At 47.1% G+C, this 23,637-nt stretch overlaps 2 protein-coding genes across 2 annotated transcripts in view; one reads left to right on the top strand and one right to left on the bottom strand.

Annotated features, from left to right (window-relative positions):
• The first annotated feature begins 6,334 nt into the window (after positions 1-6,334).
• The window catches only part of LOC144606091 (2'-5'-oligoadenylate synthase 1-like), a 52,124-nt gene continuing 34,821 nt past the window's right edge, over positions 6,335-23,637 (top strand). The window contains exon 1 of the mRNA XM_078421896.1: positions 6,335-6,515. The gene's annotated coding sequence lies outside the window, so the exon portion shown is untranslated. The remainder of the gene's footprint in view (positions 6,516-23,637) is intronic.
• Positions 19,464-23,333, bottom strand: LOC144606093 (uncharacterized). Its single transcript, XM_078421898.1, has 2 exons — positions 23,138-23,333; positions 19,464-20,938 (listed from the first exon to the last, which is right to left on the bottom strand). Exon 2 carries the CDS (start codon positions 20,924-20,926, stop codon positions 20,459-20,461), a length of 468 nt encoding a protein of 155 aa, XP_078278024.1. The 5' UTR covers positions 20,927-20,938; positions 23,138-23,333; the 3' UTR covers positions 19,464-20,458.

Genomic DNA, 23,637 nt, shown 5'->3' with positions numbered 1-23,637 from the left:
GAAGTGTATGAAGTCAGTGAGTTCTGCATGGGTGCAAGAGGTAGCACCAATGCAGTCATCGATGTAGCGGAGGTAGAGTTCGGGGATGGGGCCAGTGTACGTCTGGAACAGGGATTATATATCCACCATCCTCTATGTGAAAACGTTGCCCTCAGATTCCTATTAAATCCTTCCCCTCTCACCTTAAGGTTCTTGATTCTCCTACTCTGGGTAAAAGACTCTGTGAAACGACCCTGTCCATTCCCCTCATGGTCCCTTCTTATACACATCTAGAAGATCACTTCTCATCATCCTATGCTCTAAGGAATGCAGTCCTAGCCAGCCCAACCTCTTCCTACAGCTCACGCCCTCAGGTCCTGGCAACATCCTCGTGAATCTTCTCTGCCCTCTGCACACAGGAGGTTTCCATGATACACTGTGGCCAACATATTTTTTTGCATCTTACAGTTAAAATGTTCATAGCCTGGGATTTTCTCAATCTTCTTTTGATCAATAACCACTTCCATCCTTTAAGCTCAGTGAGAAAACATGAAATAGCAGAAAGGGTTTTGTGAAACTTTTGTGTCCTGTTTACCGTCTCTCAAATGTGTAAATCAAAACCCGTTTATCATCTTCGCTCGAAGAGAGTCATCAGTCTGAAGAAGGGTCTCGACCCGAAATGTCACTCATTCCTTCTCTCCTGAGATGCTGCCTGACCTGCTGAGTTACTCCAGCATTTTGTGAATAAATACCTTCGGTTTGTACCAGCATCTGCAGTTATTTTCTTACACTAAAAGCTGGAGTAACCCAGCGGGTCAGGCAGCTTCTCTGGAGAAAAGGAACAGGTGTCGTTTGGGCTGAAACCCCTCTTCAGCCTGAGAGTCAGTGAAGAGGGAAACTAGAGGTAGGAAAAGGTACAGAATCTAATAAAAGGTCTGAAGAGCCGGTAGAAGCCCGGCTGGGGGAGTGCAAGAGGAGGGTACTGGTAGAGGCAGGAGAAGGACTCATCACTGGGTGCTGAGGATCCTTTCCCGTAGAAAGAGGCGCGGAGGCGACGGAAGAAAAACTCTACTTCATGGCAGACCTGACGTACTGTTCTGTAACTTTTCACACCTCTCGTTTCCCTCTCAGTCTGAAGAAGGGTCCCGACCCGAAACATCACCTATTCGTTTTCTCCAGAGATGCTAGCTAACCCGCAGAGTTGCTCCAGCACTTAGTATCTATCTTTGGTAAAACCAGCATCTGCAGTTCCATCCTACGCATATATTCTTCCTTCAACTGGTTAAACCTACTTGTTGACAGTAAGGCATTATGAGTGATAGGGCGCCCTCTACTGTTTGCAGTGAAATATCTGAAACAATTTGGAAACAGTAAGGTCCCATAGTGTTGTGTAAGAAGGTACTGCAGATGTTGGTTTAAACTGAAGATGGACACTAAAAGCTGGAGTAACTCAACGGGACAGGCAGCATCTCTGGAGAGAAGGTCTCGACCCTAAACGTCACCCGTTCCTTCTCTCCAGAGATGCTGCCTGTCTCACTGAGTTACTTCAGCTTTTTGTGTCTATCTTAGGCCCATAGCGTTACAAGTTTATATTTGGTTGGATGGGCTGAGTGAGTCTATTTCATTATCAGAGCAGCACAGGAGGTTTCAAAATCTAGTCGTTGGATGCACTAATTGATCGGCCAATAAATTGGCTAAATCAGCAGCCAATAAAAGGAAGGCAAGGCGCAGCGGAGCGGTCCTCTTGGGAGTGGTCATGTTGGGAGAGAGGCCCCGTGGAGGACACATGTGAGGCTTTCCCATAAGAGGCTTCGGTGAAGAGGCTGAGCAGAGGGAGACAGGAGGTAAAGGTTACTTGTGTGTGATTTTACCCCCTTTTTCTTTAGAGATACAGCACAGAAACAGGCCCTTCGGCCGACCAAGTCCGCTCTGACCAGTGATCACCCCATACCCTAACACTACCCTACACACGAGGGACAATTTACAGTTTTACCGAAACCAGTTAACAAACAAACCCATAGGTCTTTGGAGTGTTGGAGGAAACCGGAGCACCCGGAGAAACCCCACGCAGTCACAGGGAGAATGTATAAACGTGGTACAGACAGGCTGATCATGGCTGATCATCTAAAATTAGTACCCATTTCCTGCTTTTCCCTCCATATCCATTGATTCCTTTAGCCCTAAGAGCTATATCTAACTCTCTCTTGAAAACATCCAGTGAATTGGCCTCCACGGCCTTCTGTGGCAGAGAATTCCACAGATTCACAACTCTGGGTGAAAAAGTTTTTCCTCATCTCACACCTAAATGGCCTACCCCTTATTCTTAAACTGTGACCCCTGGTTCTGGACTCCGCCAACATCGGGAACATTTTGCCTGCATCTAGCCTGTCCAATCCTTTAAGAATTTTACATTTCTATAAGATTCCCTCTCATCCTTCTAAATTCCAGTGAACACAAGCCCTGTCGACCCATTCTTTCATCATGTAGACATGACACTATGAAATGAGGAAGGGTCTTAACCCGAAACATCACCCATTCCTTCGCTCCAGAGATGCTGTCTGAACCGCTGAGTTACTCCAGCATTTTGTGTCTACCATGATGCTATGACATGTTTGAGCATAAAAATGGCTTTTGTGGAATGTCATTATCTCAAGTGCCAAGATGTTGAATCTACCCTGCAACGTGAATTCAATTTGACTCTCCCGAGTAAAAAGGATTGCCTCAGGGGAAGTAACATTTTGCCTGAAACTGAATATTGAATTTCTTGGTTCAAATATCATTTACAGATAACACTGGAATGTCATACATCAGCTCAACCAAAAGAGGGCGACGTTTAGTTAAGAAAGACACAAAGTGCTGGAGTAACTCAGCGGGACAGGCAGCATCTCTGGAGAGAAGGAATGAGTGACGTTTCGGGTCGAGACCCTTCTTCAGACTGAGAGTCAGGCGAGAGGGGAACTAGAGATATGGAAGGGAAAGGTGTGAAAACGACAGATCAAAGTACACGGTGATCAAGGAAATGTAGAATGGTTCATTGTTGGCTGAGGAGAAGGTGATAAAGAGGCATACAAACAGTAAAATTAATCAGGAGGACAGTGAAACTAGTCGATGAACTAGGATGGGGGAGGGACGGAGAGAGAGGGAAAGCAAGGGTTACGCAAAGTTAGAGAAATCAATATTTACACCGCTGGGTTGTTAGTTAAGTTTACTTTACTTTATTATCCCGTGCACCAAGATACAGTGGAAAGCTTCAAGAGGATGTAACATCTCCAAGTTTGCGGATCACACGAAGCTGGGGGGCAGTGTTAGCTGTGAGGAGGATGCTAGGAGGCTGCAACGTGACTTGGATAGGTTAGGTGAGTGGATGCAGTATAATGTGGATAAATGTGAGGTTATCCACTTTGGTGGCAAGAACAGGAAAGCAGACTATTACCTGAATGGTGGCCGATTAGGAGAAGGGGAGATGCAACGAGACCTGGGTGTCGTGGTACACCAGTCATTGAAAGTAGGCATGCAGGTGCAGCAGGCAGTGAAGAAAGCGAATGGTATGTTGGCATTCATAGCGAGGGGATTTGAGTATAGGAGCAGGGAGGTTCTGCTGCAGTTGTACAGGGCATTGGCGAGACCACACCTGGAGTATTGCGTACAGTTTTGGTCTCCTAATCTGAGGAAAGACATTCTTGCCATAGAGGGAGTACAGAGAAGGTTCACCAGATTGATTCCTGGGATGGCAGGACTTTCATATGAAGAAAGACTGGATAGACTCGGTTTGTACTCGCTGGAATTTAGAAGATTGAGGGGGGATCTTATAGAAACTTACAAAATTCTTAAAGGGTTGGACAGGCTTGATGCAGGAAGATTGTTCCCAATGTTAGGGAAGTCCAGAACAAGGGGTCACAGTTTAAGGATAAGGGGGAAGTCTTTTAGGACCGAGATGAGAAAGTTTTTTTTCACACAGAGAGTGGTGAATCTGTGGAATTCTCTGCCACAGAAGGTAGTTGAGGCCAGTTCATTGGCTATATTTAAGAGGGAGTTAGATGTGGCCTTTGTGACTAAAGGGATCAGGGGGTATGGAGAGAAGGCAGGTATGGGATACTGAGTTGGATGATCAGCCATGATCATATTGAATGGCGGTGCAGGCTCGAAGGGCCGAATGGCCTACTCCTGCACCTATTTTCTATGTAATCATGGTGAGTCAGTAGGTCACAAGGTGGATGGAGAAAATGTGAAAAACTAAGGTATCCACAAGGCTGTCACATGACTTGGCATTATTTATTCACAAAATGCTGAAGTAACTCAGCAGGTCAGGCAGCATCTCAGGAGAGAAGGAATGGGTGACGTTTCAGGTCGAGGCCCTTCTTCAGACTGATGTCAGGGGTGCGGGACAAAGGAAGGATATAGGTGGATACAGGAAGATAGAGGGAGAACTGGGAAGGGGGAGGGGAAGAGAGGGGCAGAGGAACTATCTAAAGTTGGAGAAGTCAATGTTCATACTGCTGGGCTGCAAGCTGCCCAAGCAAAATATGAGGTGCTGTTCCTCCAATTTCCAGTGGGTCTCACTATGGCACTGGAGGAGGCCCATGACAGAAAGGACAGACTGGGAGTGGGAGGGGGGGTTGAAGTGCTCAGCCACTGGGAGATCAGGTTGGTTAAGGCGGACTGAGCGAAGGTGTTGAGCGAAACGATCGCAGAACCTGCGTTTGGTTTCGCCGATGTAAAGAAGTTGACATCTAGAGCAGCGGATACAATAGATACAATAGATAATACATTATTATTAGTGGTTCTCTCCTCTCAGATATCGTCTCCTCATCTTCCAACACCCTGTCATCACTTCTCTCCTCAAAAACTTTGAGCCTATCATCCTTGCAACATGATCCCAAACATTTAACCTCCCTTTCCTCTCATTTAACCTCCCCCCCCCTCCATCGGACCTTTCACCAATGCGCTCCCCCCCCCCCCCCCCCCCGGACCTTTCACCAATGCGCTCCCCCCCCCCCCCACGGACCTTTCACCAATGCGCTCCCCCCCACCCCCGGACCTTTCACCAATGCGCTCCCCCCCCCCCCCCCCCCCGGACCTTTCACCAATGCGCTCCCCCCCCCCCCCCCGGACCTTTCACCAATGCGCTCCCCCCCCCCCCCCCCCCCGGACCTTTCACCAATGCGCTCCCCCCCACCCCCGGACCTTTCACCAATGCGCTCCCCCCCCCCCCCCCCCCCCCCAGCAGCACAGCCGCCCGTCCCGGCATGCCTTGCGCCTGCCACTCAGATCGGGCCGCGCTGAGGAGGTGTCGTCGCCTCTCTCGCGCCGAGAGGGGGGGGGGGCACCCGCCCGACTGACGGCAGTGCTGAGGGGGAGGGTGAAGGGGGGGGATGGGAGGGAGGAGGAGGGGTAGGAGGGGGAGAAGGAGGAGGGGGAGGGGGAGGGGGGGATGGAGTGGGTGATGGGGGGGGGGGGGAGGAGGGGGGAGTGCACTCCATTCCCACCTCAACCCCCCGTTAAAACTCCCCCAAACCTCTCCTGCATTAACTGAAATTGTGTTTGGGATTTTTTTCAGAGCCCCCTCACGCACTCCATTCCCCCCTCAATCCCCCTTAAAACCCCCCAAACCTGTGCTGCATTAACTTAAATTGTTTTCAGGTTTTTGTAAGAGCCCCACTCCATCCACACCCCCTCAACCCCACTTATCATCCCCCGCCACAACCCACCTCAACCCTCCTTATCCTCCCCTCACCCACCCTCCATTCACCCAATTCATCCACCCTGAGCCCTCTTTAAAACTCCCCCAAACCTCCACTGCATTGGTCTAACACCCTCCCCGTACTCAGCCACTCCATTCCCACCTCAACCCCCCCTCACTCACGCACTCCATTCCCACCTCAACCCCCCCCTTAAAACTCCCCCAAACCTCTCCTGCATTAACTGAAATTGTGTTTAGAATTTTTTTCAGAGCCCCGCTCACCCACTCCATCCACACCCCCTCAACTCCTCAATCCCCCTTAACTCCCCCAAACCTGTGCTGCATTAATTTAAATTGGCTTCAGGCTTTTTTAAGATACCCACTCCATCCACACCCCCTCAACTCCTTATCACCCCCCCCCCCACAACCCACCCCCTTATACTCTTCTCACCCACTCCATCCCCCAGCCCCATTATCCCCCCTCTCTTCCACCCTCCATTCACCCAATTCATCCCCCCTGAACCCCCTTTGAAACTCCCCCAAACCTCTACTGCATTGGTCTAACACTCAGCCACTCCATCCCCCTGCGTTCCCGGGTGGGGGCAGGGGAGGGGCAAGTGGGGGTGGCTAGGGGGATGGAGTGGGTTAATAGGGGGAGGAGGGAGGGATTGAGTGGGGGTTTGAGGAAGCTAAAATACAAGAGAGGCTTTGGGTCTAGGCCTCACTCAATCATACCCTCTCCCCTTCCCTGCCCCCCTTCCCCCTCTACGAGGAATGGGCCCAACGAATCCACTTGGTCTAGTTAAAAATAAACTTCCCTGTTTGCACCAGGAATCCAAGCCTGCGCACAGTGGAGGTGAGTTGTCTTTAGTTTGTGGGATTATTTTTTACAAATCTGATGCATAATTTTACAGATAAACACACAATGAACTGCATGAAATGACAAATGAAGAGGAATATTATTTATGTCATTACACCGTGTTTAATGAGCTGTTGCGGTTTGACATTGTTTCACTGAAAGAGGGAACATGTTACCATGTATCCATGTTAAATTAATCTATCTAATATGTTACCATGTATCCATGTTCTTCATAGATGCTGCCTGACCTGCTGAGTTACTCCAGCACTTTGTGTCTTTTTTTCCTTTGGTTAAACCAGCATCTGCAGTTCCTTGCGTTAAAAAAAATATATATATTTAGTTCATTGGCGTTGCCTGAATTTGCGCGGAGGTGCCGCCTCTCCGGGTCTCTCGCCAATTCGCTGCGTCCGTTCTCAGACCGAGAGAAGGACTTGACGAGGCGAGAGAAGCCGGAGAGAGCATCGGCAGAGTGGCGGAGAGTCGCTGCCGACCCCGCCGCCAAAACAACCCCGCAGCGGCTCAAAGGCCTATTTCCATGCTGTATGACTCTATGACTATATTCAATCCTCTGGGTTTTTAATGAATAGTGAATTGAGGCCACATCCATTACCATTGCTCCCTGATCAATCCAGGTGGAAAGGTGCCGTTTAGTTTGGCTCCTATTCTGTGCATCTACCCAATGTATTCCTCTCATGATTTTGTGCACGTCTGCAAGATCTCCCCTCATCCTCCTAGCGCTCCAAAGAATAAATCTCGTGTTCCAAGTGCACCCGATGACCCCTAAAAGAATGGGTGTCCACCATCTCACTTTCATGTTATGTGTCTTGTGCAAAATGACAAGGAACTACATTTTATTTATTGCCATGTTTGCTTGTGATCCACAGCCAGTTAAGACATTTGAAATCACTGTGACCAGCCTGGATGGTAAATCGTTACAACTAAAGGCCAACATTTATGGCAAGGTCTCTGAAGTTAAACGCAACATTCAGCAAGAATGGACCATTCCAGTCTCCCAGCAACGCCTGACATTCAATGGCACCATTTTGGATGATGGCAAAACTTTGTTGGATTCCAGCATCTTCTTTGATGCAACGATCCAGCTGATCACGCTAATGGATATAGTTGTCGATTACAATGGGCGTAGTCTGACAATTCAGGTTTCACCAAACGACAAGGTTTCAAGTTTTAAAAATGAAATTGAATCTCTAGAGCGCCTCCAACGAAGTCAGTACTACTTGACCTTTCAATCTAAGCCACTTGAAGATAAACTGATGCTGAAAGATTACGGCATTAAGCAGCATTCTACCACCTATGTCAACCTGCGACGGCGCGGTGGCAATGAACTCCAATGTTCAAGTGCAGAGGGTCACAGTTACACAGTCTGAAAATCAATAGCAATGCGAAAGACTATTAATTAAGTTATCATTGAGAGCAATTATCTGGGTTGAATCGGAATTAACAATCACTGGCGACAGACAAGCGCTGCTTTTGACAGGCACATGTTCTGTACTGTGTTCTTTCTACTGGAACATTTTCCCACCGCCTGTTCATCCAGGCGATCTTATGTGACCAATATCCGCAAATGGAACTGGGGTGCTTCAGCATGTTCATCCCACATGAGGGGCAGCAGATAAGGTTGTTTGGGCTTTGTAAATTTGTCGGTGACAGATAAGTAGGGACACTTGTGTACTGCCTAGGTTGTGTGCAAAACAAAGCATTTCACTGTACCTAGGTACTCTGCCCAGAATAGGTACTTGTGGCCATCAAGTATCATTCATCCATTCATTCATGCAGTCCCCGTGCACATTCCCCACATCCCTCAGACCTAAACAAACATGCTCAATGGTCAGCTCTCTATCTGGACAGTTTAAACTCTATTTACAACCCTCACCTTGTGCACACACTTACAATGTTCAAATGACAACGTGGACGCCCACAGCTACTGAATTTCAAACTCTTTGATAATTAATGCCGATTTTTCGGTGGACTGCACTCTAAGGATCGTAACGGAATTCACTTGATTGGACTAAATTATTTTTCTGGATACGTTGAAGATCCTCATGAGTACAATGTAGATGGTGGCAGTAACAAGGAACTGCAGATGCCGGTTTACCAAACAAAGACACCAAATGCTGGTGCAACTCAGCAGGACAGGCAGCATTTCTGAAGAACATGGATAGGTGACGTTTCGGGTCTTGTCCCTTCTTCAGCCTCTTTATACTGCGTATTTTTACGTTGACTTTATACTTTAGAAGACGGTAGCCTAGCCCAGCTGCCAGGAAAGTAGCTCTACTTTAATTAAATTAAATGTCAATCTTTGTGAAATTCTGCATGGATAAATAAAAGCTGTAACAATGAAAGATTACTTGGTTCCTTTCTTCAATCAGAGTTCTTATATTCATTTGTGTACTTTTATCTGTTATGAGTTACTTGGTGCCGATTACTTGCCCATTAGGATCTGCACTTCCCCTGCAGTAAACATGTAAGGGGGATTCATACATTATGGGAGTTGAGTCAGCTGATCACGTTGGTGGAAGTAGCAGCAAGAGAAGTTGAGAACAGGGAAACCACTGAGATCACATGTATTGAACTGATAATCACCCAACAATCCCTGTGTAGGGTCCACAGGGCTGCATTCTGAACATTGCTCCCAGTTGCTTCCAGGCACAATATATTGGGGCTGCATGGTGGCGCAGCGGTAGAGTCGCTGCCAGAGACCAGAATTTGATCCTGACTACGGGTGCTGTACGGAGTTTGTACGATCTCCCCGTGACCGTGTGGGTTTTCTATGGGTGCTCCGGTTTCCTCCCACATTCCAAAGACAGGTGTAGGTTTGTAGGTTCATTGGCTTCTGTAAATTGCCCCTAGTGTGTAAGATACAAAGATGGGATAACAGAGCTAGTATACGGGTGATCGTTGGTCGGCGCGGATGCAGTGGGCCGAAGGGCCTGTTTCAACACTGTGTTGCTAGAACTAAACCAAAACCTGTAAGGAAGATGGTAACAGCTGTGACTTGCTTGTATGTATTTCGTATCGAGGTAAATGCTGTTTTACCTTTTGTCACTATCTGAAAATCAGTCCATTTATTGACATTTTGGCAACGTCTATAAGAGCCAACACAGTTATTTTTACAACCTTTCCACATCACAGTCAAACCATGTAAAACCATCCATTGCACATTCACACAAGCACAGCCAGGTAGCCAGGTGAACAGCTACTTAGAGACCATGAGAGGTCAAGGGATCTGGAATCCCAAAATTGCTTGGATTAGCTCCCTCATATTGAAGCAGACAGACTGGAGTGGAAAAGGATAACCTCCTCCCCCTTTCCTCCCACGGACAGCTTCTGTCCTGCAAAATTGGTGCTGTGGGTCCCAATTATATTTATTCCCATAAGGACACAAAGCACTGGAATAACTCAGCAGGTCAGGCACCATCTCTGGAGAACATGGATAGGAGATGTTTCGGGTCGAGACTCTTCTGGTCTCATTATTCCCATGGTTTGGGTGTGAACGACCAGATCAACATTGAAGGAATATTCAAGATTTCTCTTGTACTGAGGGGTTTGTAGAACCATCACAGTGGACAGCTGGAAGTCAAAATTATAACATTATTGAAGGCATAGATAGGTTAGACAGTCAAAACCTTTTTTTCCAGGATGAAAATAGGGAAAGATGGAAATCCAGGATGCGTTGGTCCTTCTCAGGGTTCATCCTGAGCAACTGTGTAACTAAATAGTCAGAGGCTGAGACAGTGTCAGATCAGTGGACGATTCAGATAAACATTCTGAGCCACAGCCTCAGAATAAAAGGATGTATCTTTACAAAGGAGATGAGGAGGAATCTCTTTAGTCAGAGGGTGGGGAATCTGGAATTCATTGCCAAACATGGCAGTGGAGGCCAAAGCAATGGATATTTTTAAGGTGGAGATTGTCAGATTCTTGAGTAGTAAGGGTGTCAGGGGTTATGGGGAAAAGGCAGGAAAATGGGGTTGAGAGGGAAAGACAGATCAACCTTGATTCAATGGCAGAGTATACACAATGTGCCAAACTTTAACTTGATGATAGACACAAAATGCTGGAGTAACTCAGCGGGACCAGGCAGCTTCTCAGGCGAGAAGGAATGGGTGATGTTTTGGGTCGAGCCCTGTCTTCAGACTGACAAACGCTTTAACTTGATGACTATGCCTTTGTCCTGCCCCCACCTTTCCTCCAGTTTTTTTTACCCCCCTCCCACCCCACCACAATCAGTTCGAAGAAGGCTCCCGACCTAACACATCTACCCATGATCTCCAGAGACCCTGACATCCTGAGTTACTCCAGCACATCGCGATTTTTTAAATCTGCATGTCATTGTGCAGGAGATGTTTCAGGCCGGGACAGTTCTCTTGGCCGGTAGTAGTAGGGGAGAGAAAACTGGAGGCGGGGGGGGTGGGGGTCGGGAACAAGGCCCTTCGGCCCACCTACCATGCCGACCAGCACTCACCCAAACACTAATTATATCCTACACACTAGGGACGATTGAGCCACTGAGTTACTCCGGCACTTTTTTGCTCCAGTATCTGCAGTTTCTTATATCTGCAGGTTACTGAAGATCCTGGAAGGGGGGTAAATGAAAGGGAAACGCTATAATTACAGATAGAATTGACTAGCATCAGTTACTAGAATCAAGAGACACAAGGAATTGCAGATGCTGGAATCTTGAGCAAAATACAAAGTGCTGGGGGAACTAAGCACCTGTCAGGCAGCATCTGTGGAGGGAATGGAAGGACAATCTTTAGGGTCAAGTTTAGGGTCTGTCCTATTCCCGCAGCAGATGATGCCTGACCCGCTGAGTTCCCCCAGCACTCTGTTCAGATACCTGGAGATAGACACAAAATGTTGGAGTAACCCAGCGGGTCAGACAGCATCTCTGGAGAAAAGGAATACGTGACGTTTTCGGTCAAGACCCTTCTGCAGACCAAGAGTCAGGGGAGGGGAAACGAGAGATACAGAAGGCACGTAGAACAAATGAATGAAAGATATGCAAAAAGCTACGATGGTCCGTAGTTGGCTGCGGGGAAGGGGAACCTGGAGACCCCGTCTGAACAAAGATCCCCGCCTGAAACACCATCTCCAGATTCTACCTTAGAGTCATAGAGTGATACAGCGTGGAAACAGACCCTTTGGCCCAACTCCCCCACACCAGCCAACATGTCCCTTTGCCTTTTGCCCTTTGGCTGCACTTTTCACCCACCATCCTCATCTTTGGACACCCTGTGCGTAGGGGAGAGGGGAGGGCCGAGGATGTCCTGGTTGGGTTGCTCCTGGGCCTGGCCAAGCTGGCCATCCGCGACTCACCGCGCCAGGCGGAAGAGGGCTCTGCCCGAGCCGGCTGCCTTCTGGGGTTACATCCGCGCCCGGGTGGTGTTGGAGAGGGACCGCTGGGCACCGCGGAGGGTTGAATGCATCCTTGACAAGGAGTGTAACATAGTTGTATAGTATTGAAGGTATTTATTCACAAAATGCTGGAGTAACTCAGCAGGTCAGGCAGCATCTCGGGAGAGAAGGAATGGGTGACGTTTCGGGTCGAGACCCTTCTTCAGTCTCTCGACCCGAAACGTCACCCATTCCTTCTCTCCTGAGATGCTGCCTGACCTGCTGAGTTGCTCCAGCATTTTGTGAATAAATACCTTTGATTTGTACCAGCATCTGCAGTTATTTTCTTATAATAGTTGTATAGTAGTTTATTTAGTATATTTGTTTATCTTGTATTATGGTGGTGGGTTCTGTTTTGTTTTAAGGTATTGTAAATATTATTTTTAATAATTGAATAATTTTTTTAATATTAAAAAAAACATGTCCCCGCTACACTTGTCACCTCACTTAGCCTGAGCTTTATTCCAGTACTTTGTGGTGTTTTTCTGTTTGTTTAAGGTCAGTACCTTTTCTTCAGTCTGATTGTGGAAAGTTGAAGGAGGGGGGGGGGGGGGGGGGGGGGGGAGAAATCGAAATTCACAGCAACGAGTAAATAAAACCGAAAGTCGGAAATCCCGAAGTATTTGGTTTATTTAAAGGGCGAGATTTTGCTCCCGCACTTTGTTTTTTTGGTGAATATTCCAGCATCTGCAGTGCCTTCTGACTCTACAAAAGTTCTGAGTTGTGCTTATCTGATTATTCTGGTTATCACAAAGGGGGAGAAACAAGACAACCTACACTAAGATCTCCATTACCCCAACAGAGAAAGATTTTTTTGATACAGCACTAAATTTCCTGTTTGATAGTACTCACAATGCACCAAAATTGCACACTACAGATCAAAAATGGACTGTTTTTCCACACAAGCATCCATTCCTTTGTCCTCCTGCCTTTTCTCCTGGACCCCATAATCCATGGGACCATCATCTCCTTCAGATACAGCATCTGGATCTCTTGTCCTCGTGTTTCAATCGGGTAGTTTACAACCTAATGCGTACGAACATCGAATTCTCCAATTTTTGGTAACTAATCTACAAACATCATCCACCCTCCCCACTTCTTTCCACCCACCCTTCCCTGTGTCCCACTGGACTCGTACCCATTTCTCCCCTTCCTCAGCCTGACCTGCTGAGTTACTCCAGCATTTTGTGTTTTTTCTTGGTCTTCACATATTTTATCTCAAAGAAGGGAATGATTAATTTTGCCTCCAGCTATTCCTGGCTTGTCTGTCCTCTCTCTCTTTTTTTTTGCCACCTTAAATCTGCACTCTGAAGCAGACCGGAATTTGTTTTTGATCCTGTGAAGCCCGCTGGGAACTCCCTGAGGCCTGCTTCCTCATTCCTGTTTATCCCTGCAAATGGCTTGTGGATGAATGGCATCTCATGAGAAGATTCTCCAGGGACTCTTGAGCTTCTATTTACCAATTTCATCAGACAATTATATTTGGAGAAATGTACACCCCTTCTGAAATTCAGAATAATCTGTTCTCCACTCTGGCCCTCTGAGAGTAACCCCCCCACCCCCGCCCAATCTTTTTTAATCAAAATAATCTTTATTCAGAATAAAAAATATATACAAAACAAGAACCGTGCAAAAATCCTTCTGACATTCTCAGAGGCTCTACATACATTCATTTGCATCGTATCGTAATGTTCACAGAAATATCATTATACCTGGCACCCTTGCCACTAATGTAGCCCCATGGGTTGATATCCCTTCCCTCGTTTGAGGGGCATCTCCACCACACCTTGCCCCATCAATGTCCAGCAGCGGAAGAACCCTATGCTGTGGTCCTCCCCCACAGAGCCTTGGTGTTGGCTACACCAAGCTTCAGTGCGTCCCTCAGCAAGTACTCCTGCAGTCTGGAGCGGGTCAGTTGGCAACAGAAACTTTTTTTATATCAAAAAATACTTTATTCAAGTAATAAATATTTACAAAACATCTTCTTTTCAACAACCCCATCCGACATTTCCGGAGGTTACACGTTCAATACGGGTATTCATTTCCAAATTTACACAGAAATTTACACAGAATCCAACAAAAACACTTAACATACTCACTCCAACTGTCGGACACACCTGCCCAGGTGAGAACGGCGATCTGAAGAAGCTTTCACATTCACTTTTCACACAGGCTGAGAGAAGTAGATGAATCCTCTGCTTCAGCGTCCCTGCTCTCAGTCCCGCTCCTCAAGCTTTCTCCCTGGTGAATAGTCCTCTCTCCGACTTCATTTATTCCTCTCCTGGCCTCTCCACCAGCATTGCTATCTCACCTTATCTCCGTTATAACAGAGCTTTATTTGTCGTTCGGTACCGAAGTACCGAACGAAACTACATAGCAGTCATAGAAAAAAAAAAGAACACAAGACACATAACCCCAACACAAACGTCCATCACAGTGACTCCAAACACCCCCTCACTGTGATGGAGGCAACAAAACTTCCACTCTCTTCCCCACGCCCACGGACAGACAGCTCGTCCCCGACCGACCCGCACAGTCCCCGCTCCGGGCGCTGAAACGTCTCGCGGCCGAACCGGGCGATGAAAGGCCCGCGACCAAGCCTTGCGCAGCTAAGTCCCATGGTCGAGCCGCACCGGGCGATGTCAAGTCCGCAGCCGAGCCGCACCAGCGATGAAAAGCCCCGCAGCCGAGCTGCACCGGGCGATGTTAAGCCCCGCAGCCGAGCTGCACCGGGCACTGTTAAGTCCAGCGGCCAAGCCGCACCGGGATGTAAAGTCCAGTGGCCAAGCCGCACCGGGTGATGTAAAGTCCAGCGGCCAAGCCGCAGCGGGCGATGTTAGGCCCCGCAGCCGAGCCGCACCGGGATGTAAAGTCCAGCGGCCAAGCCGCACCGGGTGATGTAAAGTCCAGCGGCCAAGCCGCACCGGGTGATGTAAAGTCCAGCGGCCGAGCCGCAGCGGGCGATGTTAGGCCCCGCAGCCGAGCCGCACCCCGCGCCGTGAGGAAGAGAAAAGTCCCCACACCCACCCACCCACACCACCACCCCCTCCCACACATACACAACCAAAAAAATATATATAAAAACCATCCCAACACCGACACACAACAAAAAAAGGGGAAAAAAAGACGGACAGACTGCTAGTCAGCCGCTGCCGTTAGGCGCTGCCACGTACCAAACGTTCCCCCTCCACTCACCACCTTTCCTGAAATATCTGAGCAACCGATACCTGACACGTTCTAATTAGCTGACTCTATCACCTCTATTTTTATCATCCAATCAAATCCAAGCTGCGCATGGATTTCAGTCAAAGTCCTCTGAGATGGTGTGGCATTTGGTGAAGCAGAACAATCTATTATGGATTTCAACTGGTTAACGACCAAAAATATCTTGTGTAGTTAAATGTTCAAATACTGATTGCCAAAGTGCCCCTTCAAGACACCCAGGTTATAAGCACAGTAGCATCATGTTGTTGATTGAGTTTGTATATCTGTATACATCTCCTATAGAAAATAGGTGAAGGAGCTGGCCATTTGGCCCTTCGAGCCAGCACCGCCATTCAATACGATCATGGCTGATCATCCAAAATCAGTACCCCTTTCTGGCTTTTACCCCATATTCCTTGATTCCATTAGCCCCAAGTGCTAAATCTAACTTTCTTTTGAAAACATCCAGTGAATTGGCCTCCACTGCCTTCTGCGGCAGAGAATTGTCAGGTACATTTGCCATATATGCAGGAAGTTGAGAGGTTTGCAATAAGGACTCCCATATAGTGAAAGGGACTTGATGGACTTTAGACTTTAGACATCCAGTGTGGAAACTGACCCTTCGCCCCACCAAGTCCGCACCGACCAGCGATCACCCAGTACGCTATCTATCCGACACACCAGGGACTATTTGCAATGTTTACCGAAGCCAATTAACCTACAAACCTGTACTTCTTTGGAGCGTGGGAGGAAACCGGAGCACCCGGAGGAAACCCAAGCGGTCACAGGGAGAACGTACAAACTCCGTACAGACAGCACCCGTAGTCAGGATCGAACCCGGGTTTCTGGCATTGTAAGTCAGCAACTCTACCACTGTGCTGCCCGCATTGGGCATTGAGGTTGTTATCTTATGGGTTGTATTGGCACTTTATTGTCCCCAGGGTTTCTGTTTTGATGGGATAAACAAGGGATCAACATCTGAGTAACACCTGCTCCATGCTCTGCTCCCACTGCAATATGAAATATTTTCAGTTCTGTAACTGATGTATATTAATTTTGTTGTATCTCTTTACTTCAATCTTTAGTATTTAGAGATACAGCGTGGAAACAGACCCTTCGGCCCACCAAGTCCACGTCTGCCTACGATCACCCATACACTACTTCTATATCTCTCCGACTTTCATTTATTCCTCTCCTGGCCTCTCCACCAGCATTGCTATCTCACCTTATCTCCGTTAAATGCTTCCCCTCCACTCTCCACCTTTCCTGCAATGTCTGAACAACCGATACCTGACACGTTCTAATTAGCTGACTCTATCACCTCTATTTTTATCATCCAATCAAATCCATCCCACTTTTGCATCCACTCCCTACACACTGGGGGCAATTTGTAGAAGCCAATTAACCTACAAACCTGCACGTCTGCGATGTGGAAGGAAACTGGCATACCCGGAGAAAACGCACAGAGAGAATGAACAAACTCCACACAGACAGCCCCCTTAGTCAGGATCGAACCTGGATCTCAGGCACTGTGAGGCAGCAGTTCTACCACTGTGCCACTGCATTCACGGATTTTGTTTTCCTCTTTAAATTTCACGCACTTTTGAATTTGTCTCTTTTCCAGAATGCGTTCTAGATCAACAGAGTTCTACTGGGTGTCTGAATGCTGAGTCAAATTCCACTTAAAGTCATAGAGCTATACAGCATGGAAACAGGCCCTTCACTCCACCTTGTCAATGCCAACCAAGTTGGCACATCTCTTTTAAATGTTGCCCCTCTCACCTTAAACATATGGCCTCTAGTCTTTGACATTTCCACCCTTGGAAAAAGCTTCTGACTGTCTAGCCTATCTATGCCTCTCATAATTTTGTATTTTTCATGTTGCCTCCTCACCTCCGCTCTCCAGAGAAAACAATCTGAGTTTGTCTAACCTCTCCTTATCGCTAATACCCTGTAATTCCGGGAGCACCATGGTAAACCTCTTCTGCACCATCTCCAAAGCTTCCACATCCTTCCTGCAATGGAGCGACCAGACTGCGCACAACACTCCAAATGTGACCTAACTAAAGTCCTACAAAGCTGCAACATCACCACCAACCAGACTCTTATACTCAATGCCCCAAATGATGAAGGCAAGCATACCGGGTGCCTTCTTTACCACTCCTATCAACATGTGTTGCCACTTTCAGGGAGGTAACACAAGTAGATGCATTATATGTGTTAAAATAATTTTCCATTGAGTTTAAAAATGAATCGATCATTGCACTACCACACTCCTCAGAATCATGGAATGGCAATAGCACAGAAATAGCCCATTCGGTCCTTTGATCTAATATCAATTCTATATGAGAAATCAAGCTAGTCCCATTTTCCAGTGATGAATGAATGAATAAGTTTATTGGCCAAGTATGTGCATATACAAGGAATGTGCCTTGGTGCATCGCTCACAAATGACAACACATACAGTTAACAATTAAGAATAAATTAGAAGATTGGAATTGAACAAGGTAACGAAAGGGTGCTTGGATGTGACAATAGGCATCTCTCATTGACCAGGTGCAGAAGAGGTTCGTGGGTATTGACAAAGTAGGATTAAACGTATCACCTCTTGTCTGGGAATGTGTTGAAGGGTGGATGGTAAATGTAAACATGAAATAGTGGAGATAAGGAAGCTTGTTTCTCTCAGCAGTGTGTTACAGTAGACCACCCACGCCCCCTACCACTTGAAGCATAGAAATGTTACTGTAAATGGGGGGCTTATGATTGGCTCGGAGAGGGGATGGTGCCGCGGGGCACCTAAAGATGAGATAGAATAATGTCAAGATGCCCTTGTTTTGTGTTTGACTCATATTAACCATTTGTTGTTGAATAAGATTAACATAAACAAGAAGTATGTTATGACTGATGAAATAATTGGTACCCATGTAGTTGATAGAATATTTTCGTAGAATAGCATCTAACAAAAAAACAAAAGTTGTTTACTGCACAGTTTAGCTGTCGGCTAATTCTGCCGTGAAGTCAGAGAACTGGTGGGCAGTTTACTGCCGCCATCTCTCCTTGATATAATGCAATAAAATCTCGAAGCAAATCTGCAAAGTCTCCGCTTTTCATTCTCCATTAATTTCCCTCTAAATTAATTTCTTCCACAACCTACAAACCCGCACGTCTTTGAGATGCGTGAGGAAATAGGAGCACAGGGAGAATGTGCAAACTCTACACAGACAGCAGTCAGGATCGAACCCAGGTCTCTGGCGCTGTGAGGCAATGGCTCTACCAGCTGCGCCACCGTGCCCCCCACCATTTCCCTTTTAGAACAATAGTGTAACATTTGCAATTTTCCAGTTGTTAAACCATCATGCCAACCAACAGAAGTTTGGAAAAGTATGACCAGGGTCTCTGCAATTTCCTCATAGCAACCTCAGATATGTTCCAGTTGGACCAGGTGATTTATCCACTCAATTTGCAGCTGGCCTTCTCGGCCTCTTCTTTAAGAATTATAGCCCTTACACCCTCAGTCTTGGTGCAAGGTCTTGACCCAAAACATCGAACACCTCTTTGACTCCACAGAATCTGTTTGTCTTCCATGACGACGGGCAACTCAAAGTTTTAATTTAGTACCTCAATCATGCCCTCTGCCCATTGAACACCCACGTTTTATCCGTAAAGACCATCCTGACCTCTCGTTGCATACCACTTCAATCCGCCTTCCCATTTCCACCCCGACCTCTCTGACCTCCACCCTCTCCACGGCCAGGGTGAAGAAAAACACAAACTGGAAGGGTAACACCTCGCATTCCACCTGCTCAGTCTACAACCTATTGGCCAGAACATTGAGTTTTCCAATTCCGGGTCACCCACACTCCGTTGTCCTTCCTCCCACTCTGCACTCTCACCCAGCTTCATTCCCCCTCCCACGAGATTCCCTGTCTTGTCACCCACTCTCTATCCCCTCCCCACACTTCCATCTGCCCACCATCACTCCTTATCTAATTCCACATACCACCTTCCTTGCCTATTATATTCCCACATCCTCACCCTCTTGCGTCTCCACGTCTCCTTTTCAGCCTCTGCCTCATCCTTCTCTTCCCCTCACCCTACGCGGCTCTCAACTCTACCTATCACCCACCGGCCGCCCGCTCCCAACTCCACCTTCACCCCTCTCTCCCACCTGACTCCATCTGTCCATCGTATACCTCCACACCTGGTTCCGCCAATTGCCTACCTGCCCCGACCCAACTTATGACCCTGCAAATGGGTGGAATAAGTGACAAAAGCACAAGTGTTCATACAAATATATATTTATTAATATGAAATTCTTTAGTTGCACAGTAGATTGAATATTACATCAACAGTACATTGCAAGGCATTTAGAACTCTAACATGAAGACTTTAATTTTGAAGCAATGATTTGCAGAGTGTGTGGAAGCATTTCTCAGCATGGTGACGGTTGTTCTATGTTTTCTAGGTGATTTTGTTCCTGTATGGTGAAATATTTCACATTATAGATTGGAGGATAGATCAGCTATCCTTTGGCCTCTGAGTGAGAAGCCAATTTGGTTCGAGAACTCACAGGAATCAGATTCTATCTGGACCACAACGGTTTACAGAACAGACCTCTGAACCAAAGTCAGAAGAAGGGTCTTGACTCGAAACGTCACCCATTCTTTCTCTCCAGAGATGCTGCCTGTCCCACTGAGTTACTCCAGCATTTTGTGTCTATAAAAAGGCACAGAGTTGGATATGAAGGAATGTGTCAGATTTAAACAGATTGCATTTTTTTTCCAAGCTGAGAAGGCAGGAAATTGGCCAAATGAACCAACTTTTTTGGCTTTATTAATCCGAGATGATCACTCAACTGCGGCTATTATGAGCGGCACGGTGGTGCAGCGGTAGAGTTGCAGCCTTACAGCACCAGAGACCCGGGTTTGTTCCGGACTGCGGGTGCTGTCTGTATGGAGTTTGTACGTTCTCCACATGACCTGCATGGGTTTTCCCCTGGTGCTCCGGTTTCCTCCCACATTCCAAAGACGTACAGGTTTGTGGGTTACTTAATTGGCTTCAGTAAAATTGTAAATTGTCCCTAGTGTGTGTAGGATAGCATTAGCATGCAGGGATTGTTGGTCAGCACACTCAGTAGGCTGAAGGGCCTGTTTCCGCGCTGTAACTCTAGACAAAACCAAATGATAGGCAGCATGAAGAAGCAAAGTGAACAATATCAAACATTGAACAAATCGACCCATCTCATTTAAATCAAGCATTAGAAAATAGGAATGCAATGAAAATATAATTAACAGTTTTAATTTAGTTCAGTCGAGCGCGAATTAACCACCGCGTAGACGGAACGTGAGGTGGATGGTGGAGTGAGTCTTGATGTTGTAATCGGAGAGCAACCGGCCATCTTGCAGTTCCATGCTGCCAAATACCAGGCGCTGTTGTTCGGGCGTGACCCCTTCCTGCCGTTGTACTTTCTTTCTAAACTCCCGCACGGACTCAGAAGGCAGCACGTCGTAGGTCGTGGTTTTCCCCTTTTCGTTGACGAGGAATATCTGCATGCATTCATCCTTCCTGATCAGCAGCATGATTGTGGGGTCGGGGGGGAGGTTGTAGTCACACAGCCGGCTGTCGTCCCGAAGCTCCACCTGCTGCCCGTTTTGCACCATCAGGCGCTGTTGGAATCTAGGCACCTGAGTTGCATTGTGTATTTTCTCCTTGAGAACCGACACCTGGATGGAAGGGTCGACATCCAGTTGCAAAGAGTCGCCGGTCAAAAACTTCAACTGGAGTCTCATCTTGCCAAATCACTGTGGAGAAATGAGAAGAGTTTAGAATCCTTTATATCACTTAGAACCAACAACTCTGCATTAATGCAATCACTTGTTAAATCCACACAGTAACTTAGTTTCGTTTACTGTCCCGTGTACTGGATATTTCACATTACTGGAGTACACGTGATAATAAACTACTTATTACAACGTCTTTTTTACTTTGAGGTGGGAGGAATTATTTCTCCTGTTGAACCTCGGTTAACTTCTTACTAAATCCTTCACAAACGTTTTGGGCCCAAAGGCATTGATGCAATCTTAAAGAAAGCACATCAATGCCTTTACTGCATAGTGACACAGTGGTAGAGTTGCTGCCTTCATGTCAGAGACCCAGGTTCGATCCCGACTATGGGTGATGTTTGTACAGAGTTTGTACATTCTCCCAGTGACCTGCGTGGGTTTTCTCCAGTTGCACCATTTTCCCGCCATAATACAAAGACGTACTGGGTTGTAGGTTAATTGTGAATTGTCCCTGGTGTGTTGGGTAAGATAGTGTGCAGGGATCGCTGGTCGCCGCGGACTCGGTGCGCTGAAGGGCCTGTTCCTGCAGTGTATCTTTAAACTGAAACTAAGATTGGAGAGACTCGGTATGTTGATGAATACCTTCTTGCCCGTCTGGAAGTAGGGGTGAGGGGTAGGGAAGAGCTGAAGGTGAGAAAAGACCAGGAGAAATCAGGACCGGCAACAAATGGCCTCAGACAGGATGTTAGGCCCATTGTTGGCTAGGGAAGGTGTGATCTCAAGACGGATACAAGGTGGTGAACTGTGAACAGGTTAAACAACTAGGGTGGATGAAAGGGGGAGGGGAATGTGTAGGTCACTTGAAATTTAGAGAATTCCACATTCACACAAAACACTATGCACTATTGACTCTAATTTGATATTTTTGCACAGATGTTTAATTCAGTCTTTAAATTCCACGATATTAGAAACATCAGCACCCCGTTCTGGCTTTTTCCCCATATCCCTTGATTCCCTTAGTCCCAAGAGCTAAATCTAACTCTCTCTTGAACACATCCAGTGAATTGGCCTCCACTGCCTTCGGTGGCAGAGAATTCCCCAGATTCACAACTGTCTGGGTGAGACACCAAGGGCGGCTGAGCTGCAATACTGGGCTTCTGACAGACGAGGTCCCTCGTGAGCTAGGTTTCGTTTAACGCTGCGATTTCGCTGCTTCTCGGGAAACGAGAGCATGATTTCATAAGAGTCAAGAATGTTTTATTGTCAAATGTCCCAGATAAAACAATGACATTTTTTCTTGCAGCAGCACAACAGGACTCCGTGAACAATGTAATAAACAAGAACAAGTTAATTGTGTGTGTGTGTTTATATATATATATATATACACACACACACACATAAAAACAAAAAACAATAATAGTAAATCCATGGCAATAAAAAAACAAACTGCTGGAGGAACTCGGCTGGTCAGGCAGCATCTGTGAAGGCAGAAGGATGGTCCCAAGCCCGAGAAGTCAACTTCCACAGATGCTGCCCCGCCCGCTGAGTTACTCCAGCACTTTGTGTCTATCTGCGATGTAAACCAGCGTCTGTAGATCTTTGTTTCTACATTCGAGCCCCTCCAGCAGTCTGCTCTTTGCTCTGGTCTGCGGTCTAGGTGTACAATTTTATATCTCCGCGCCAATCCTCCGCACGTCCGCGGAGAAAGTGTAAATCAGCGGGTCAGGCAGCATCTCTCGAGAAAAGGAATAAATAGATGAGGTTTCGGGTCGAGACCCTTCTTCAGGCTGGTAATGATTATTCAATGCGCTATTCCAGGGAGATAACGGTCTCCATTGAAGTGGCGCAAACAGGTGTCACAAAACCCATGAACAGAAGAATGTGGGAAGACAAGCAGAGGGAGGCCATTCGGGCCGCTTCACTATCGGGGATATCACGGCTGATGATTTATTTAACCCGCAGATGGACTCAACATGCTGGAGTATCTCAGCGGTACACGCAGCATCTCTCTCTGGAGAGAGGGGATGGGTGAGATTTCGGGTCAAGACCCACCCTTCTTCCTCCACCGCCCTACACTAACCCAGTATCACTTGATCCCAATATTTACCTGCTAAATCTTCACCTCAGCTGGTAACGACATTCCCCACCCGATTCGCAGAATGGTAGTCATTTACTTTTAAATTGCGAATTTGCCAGTGTTCAAAACTTTGAACTTACCAATTGAAGCCGCACAATCCCAGTCGGGAGCGCAAGAAGTCGATGAGAATCTGATTGCAGAATATTCTGTCTCTTTTCCTGAGCGAATTTGCTCCGCGCCGTCTCTCAGCTCCGCTCTGGGCAAACTCCTCAACCCACTTTGCTCCGCTGGGACACAGGCTTCGATGCACACACCTCTCTCAGCGTCTAGCAAATCCTCTCCGCCCCCTCTAGCCGCTTCCCCTTGGCTTTATCTTCTCTTCCAGTTTCTAAACGTCAGCGCCACTGCCCCTCCCTCCGTGCTCACTGGTTGTGTTGTTCAACAAGCGTCATCTCAGCTGCAGTTTCGTTTCTGGAAAGTTAGCCGGTCTCGGTGATACCCCCTATTTCACTTTCGGATTCGTTTCTGATGCCTGAATCCGAAATACAATAACAACAGCACAGGGGATTGAAGATGACACGTCAGCTATTGACCCACCATGCTGCATGCATTTCTTTGATTCCCTTTGTTGCAATGTAAC

This window comes from Rhinoraja longicauda, chromosome 25 (genome assembly GCF_053455715.1).
Source record: "Rhinoraja longicauda isolate Sanriku21f chromosome 25, sRhiLon1.1, whole genome shotgun sequence".
Classification (NCBI taxonomy): Eukaryota; Metazoa; Chordata; class Chondrichthyes; order Rajiformes; family Arhynchobatidae; genus Rhinoraja; species Rhinoraja longicauda.
Note: the sequence above shows the minus strand (reverse complement) of the source record. Positions and strands in the feature narration are given on the sequence as shown.

Coding starts and splice junctions, on each gene's coding strand:
- LOC144606093 (XM_078421898.1), bottom strand. CDS start 20,926: ATGAGACTCCAGTTGAAGTTTTTGACCGGCGACTCTTTGCAACTGGAT.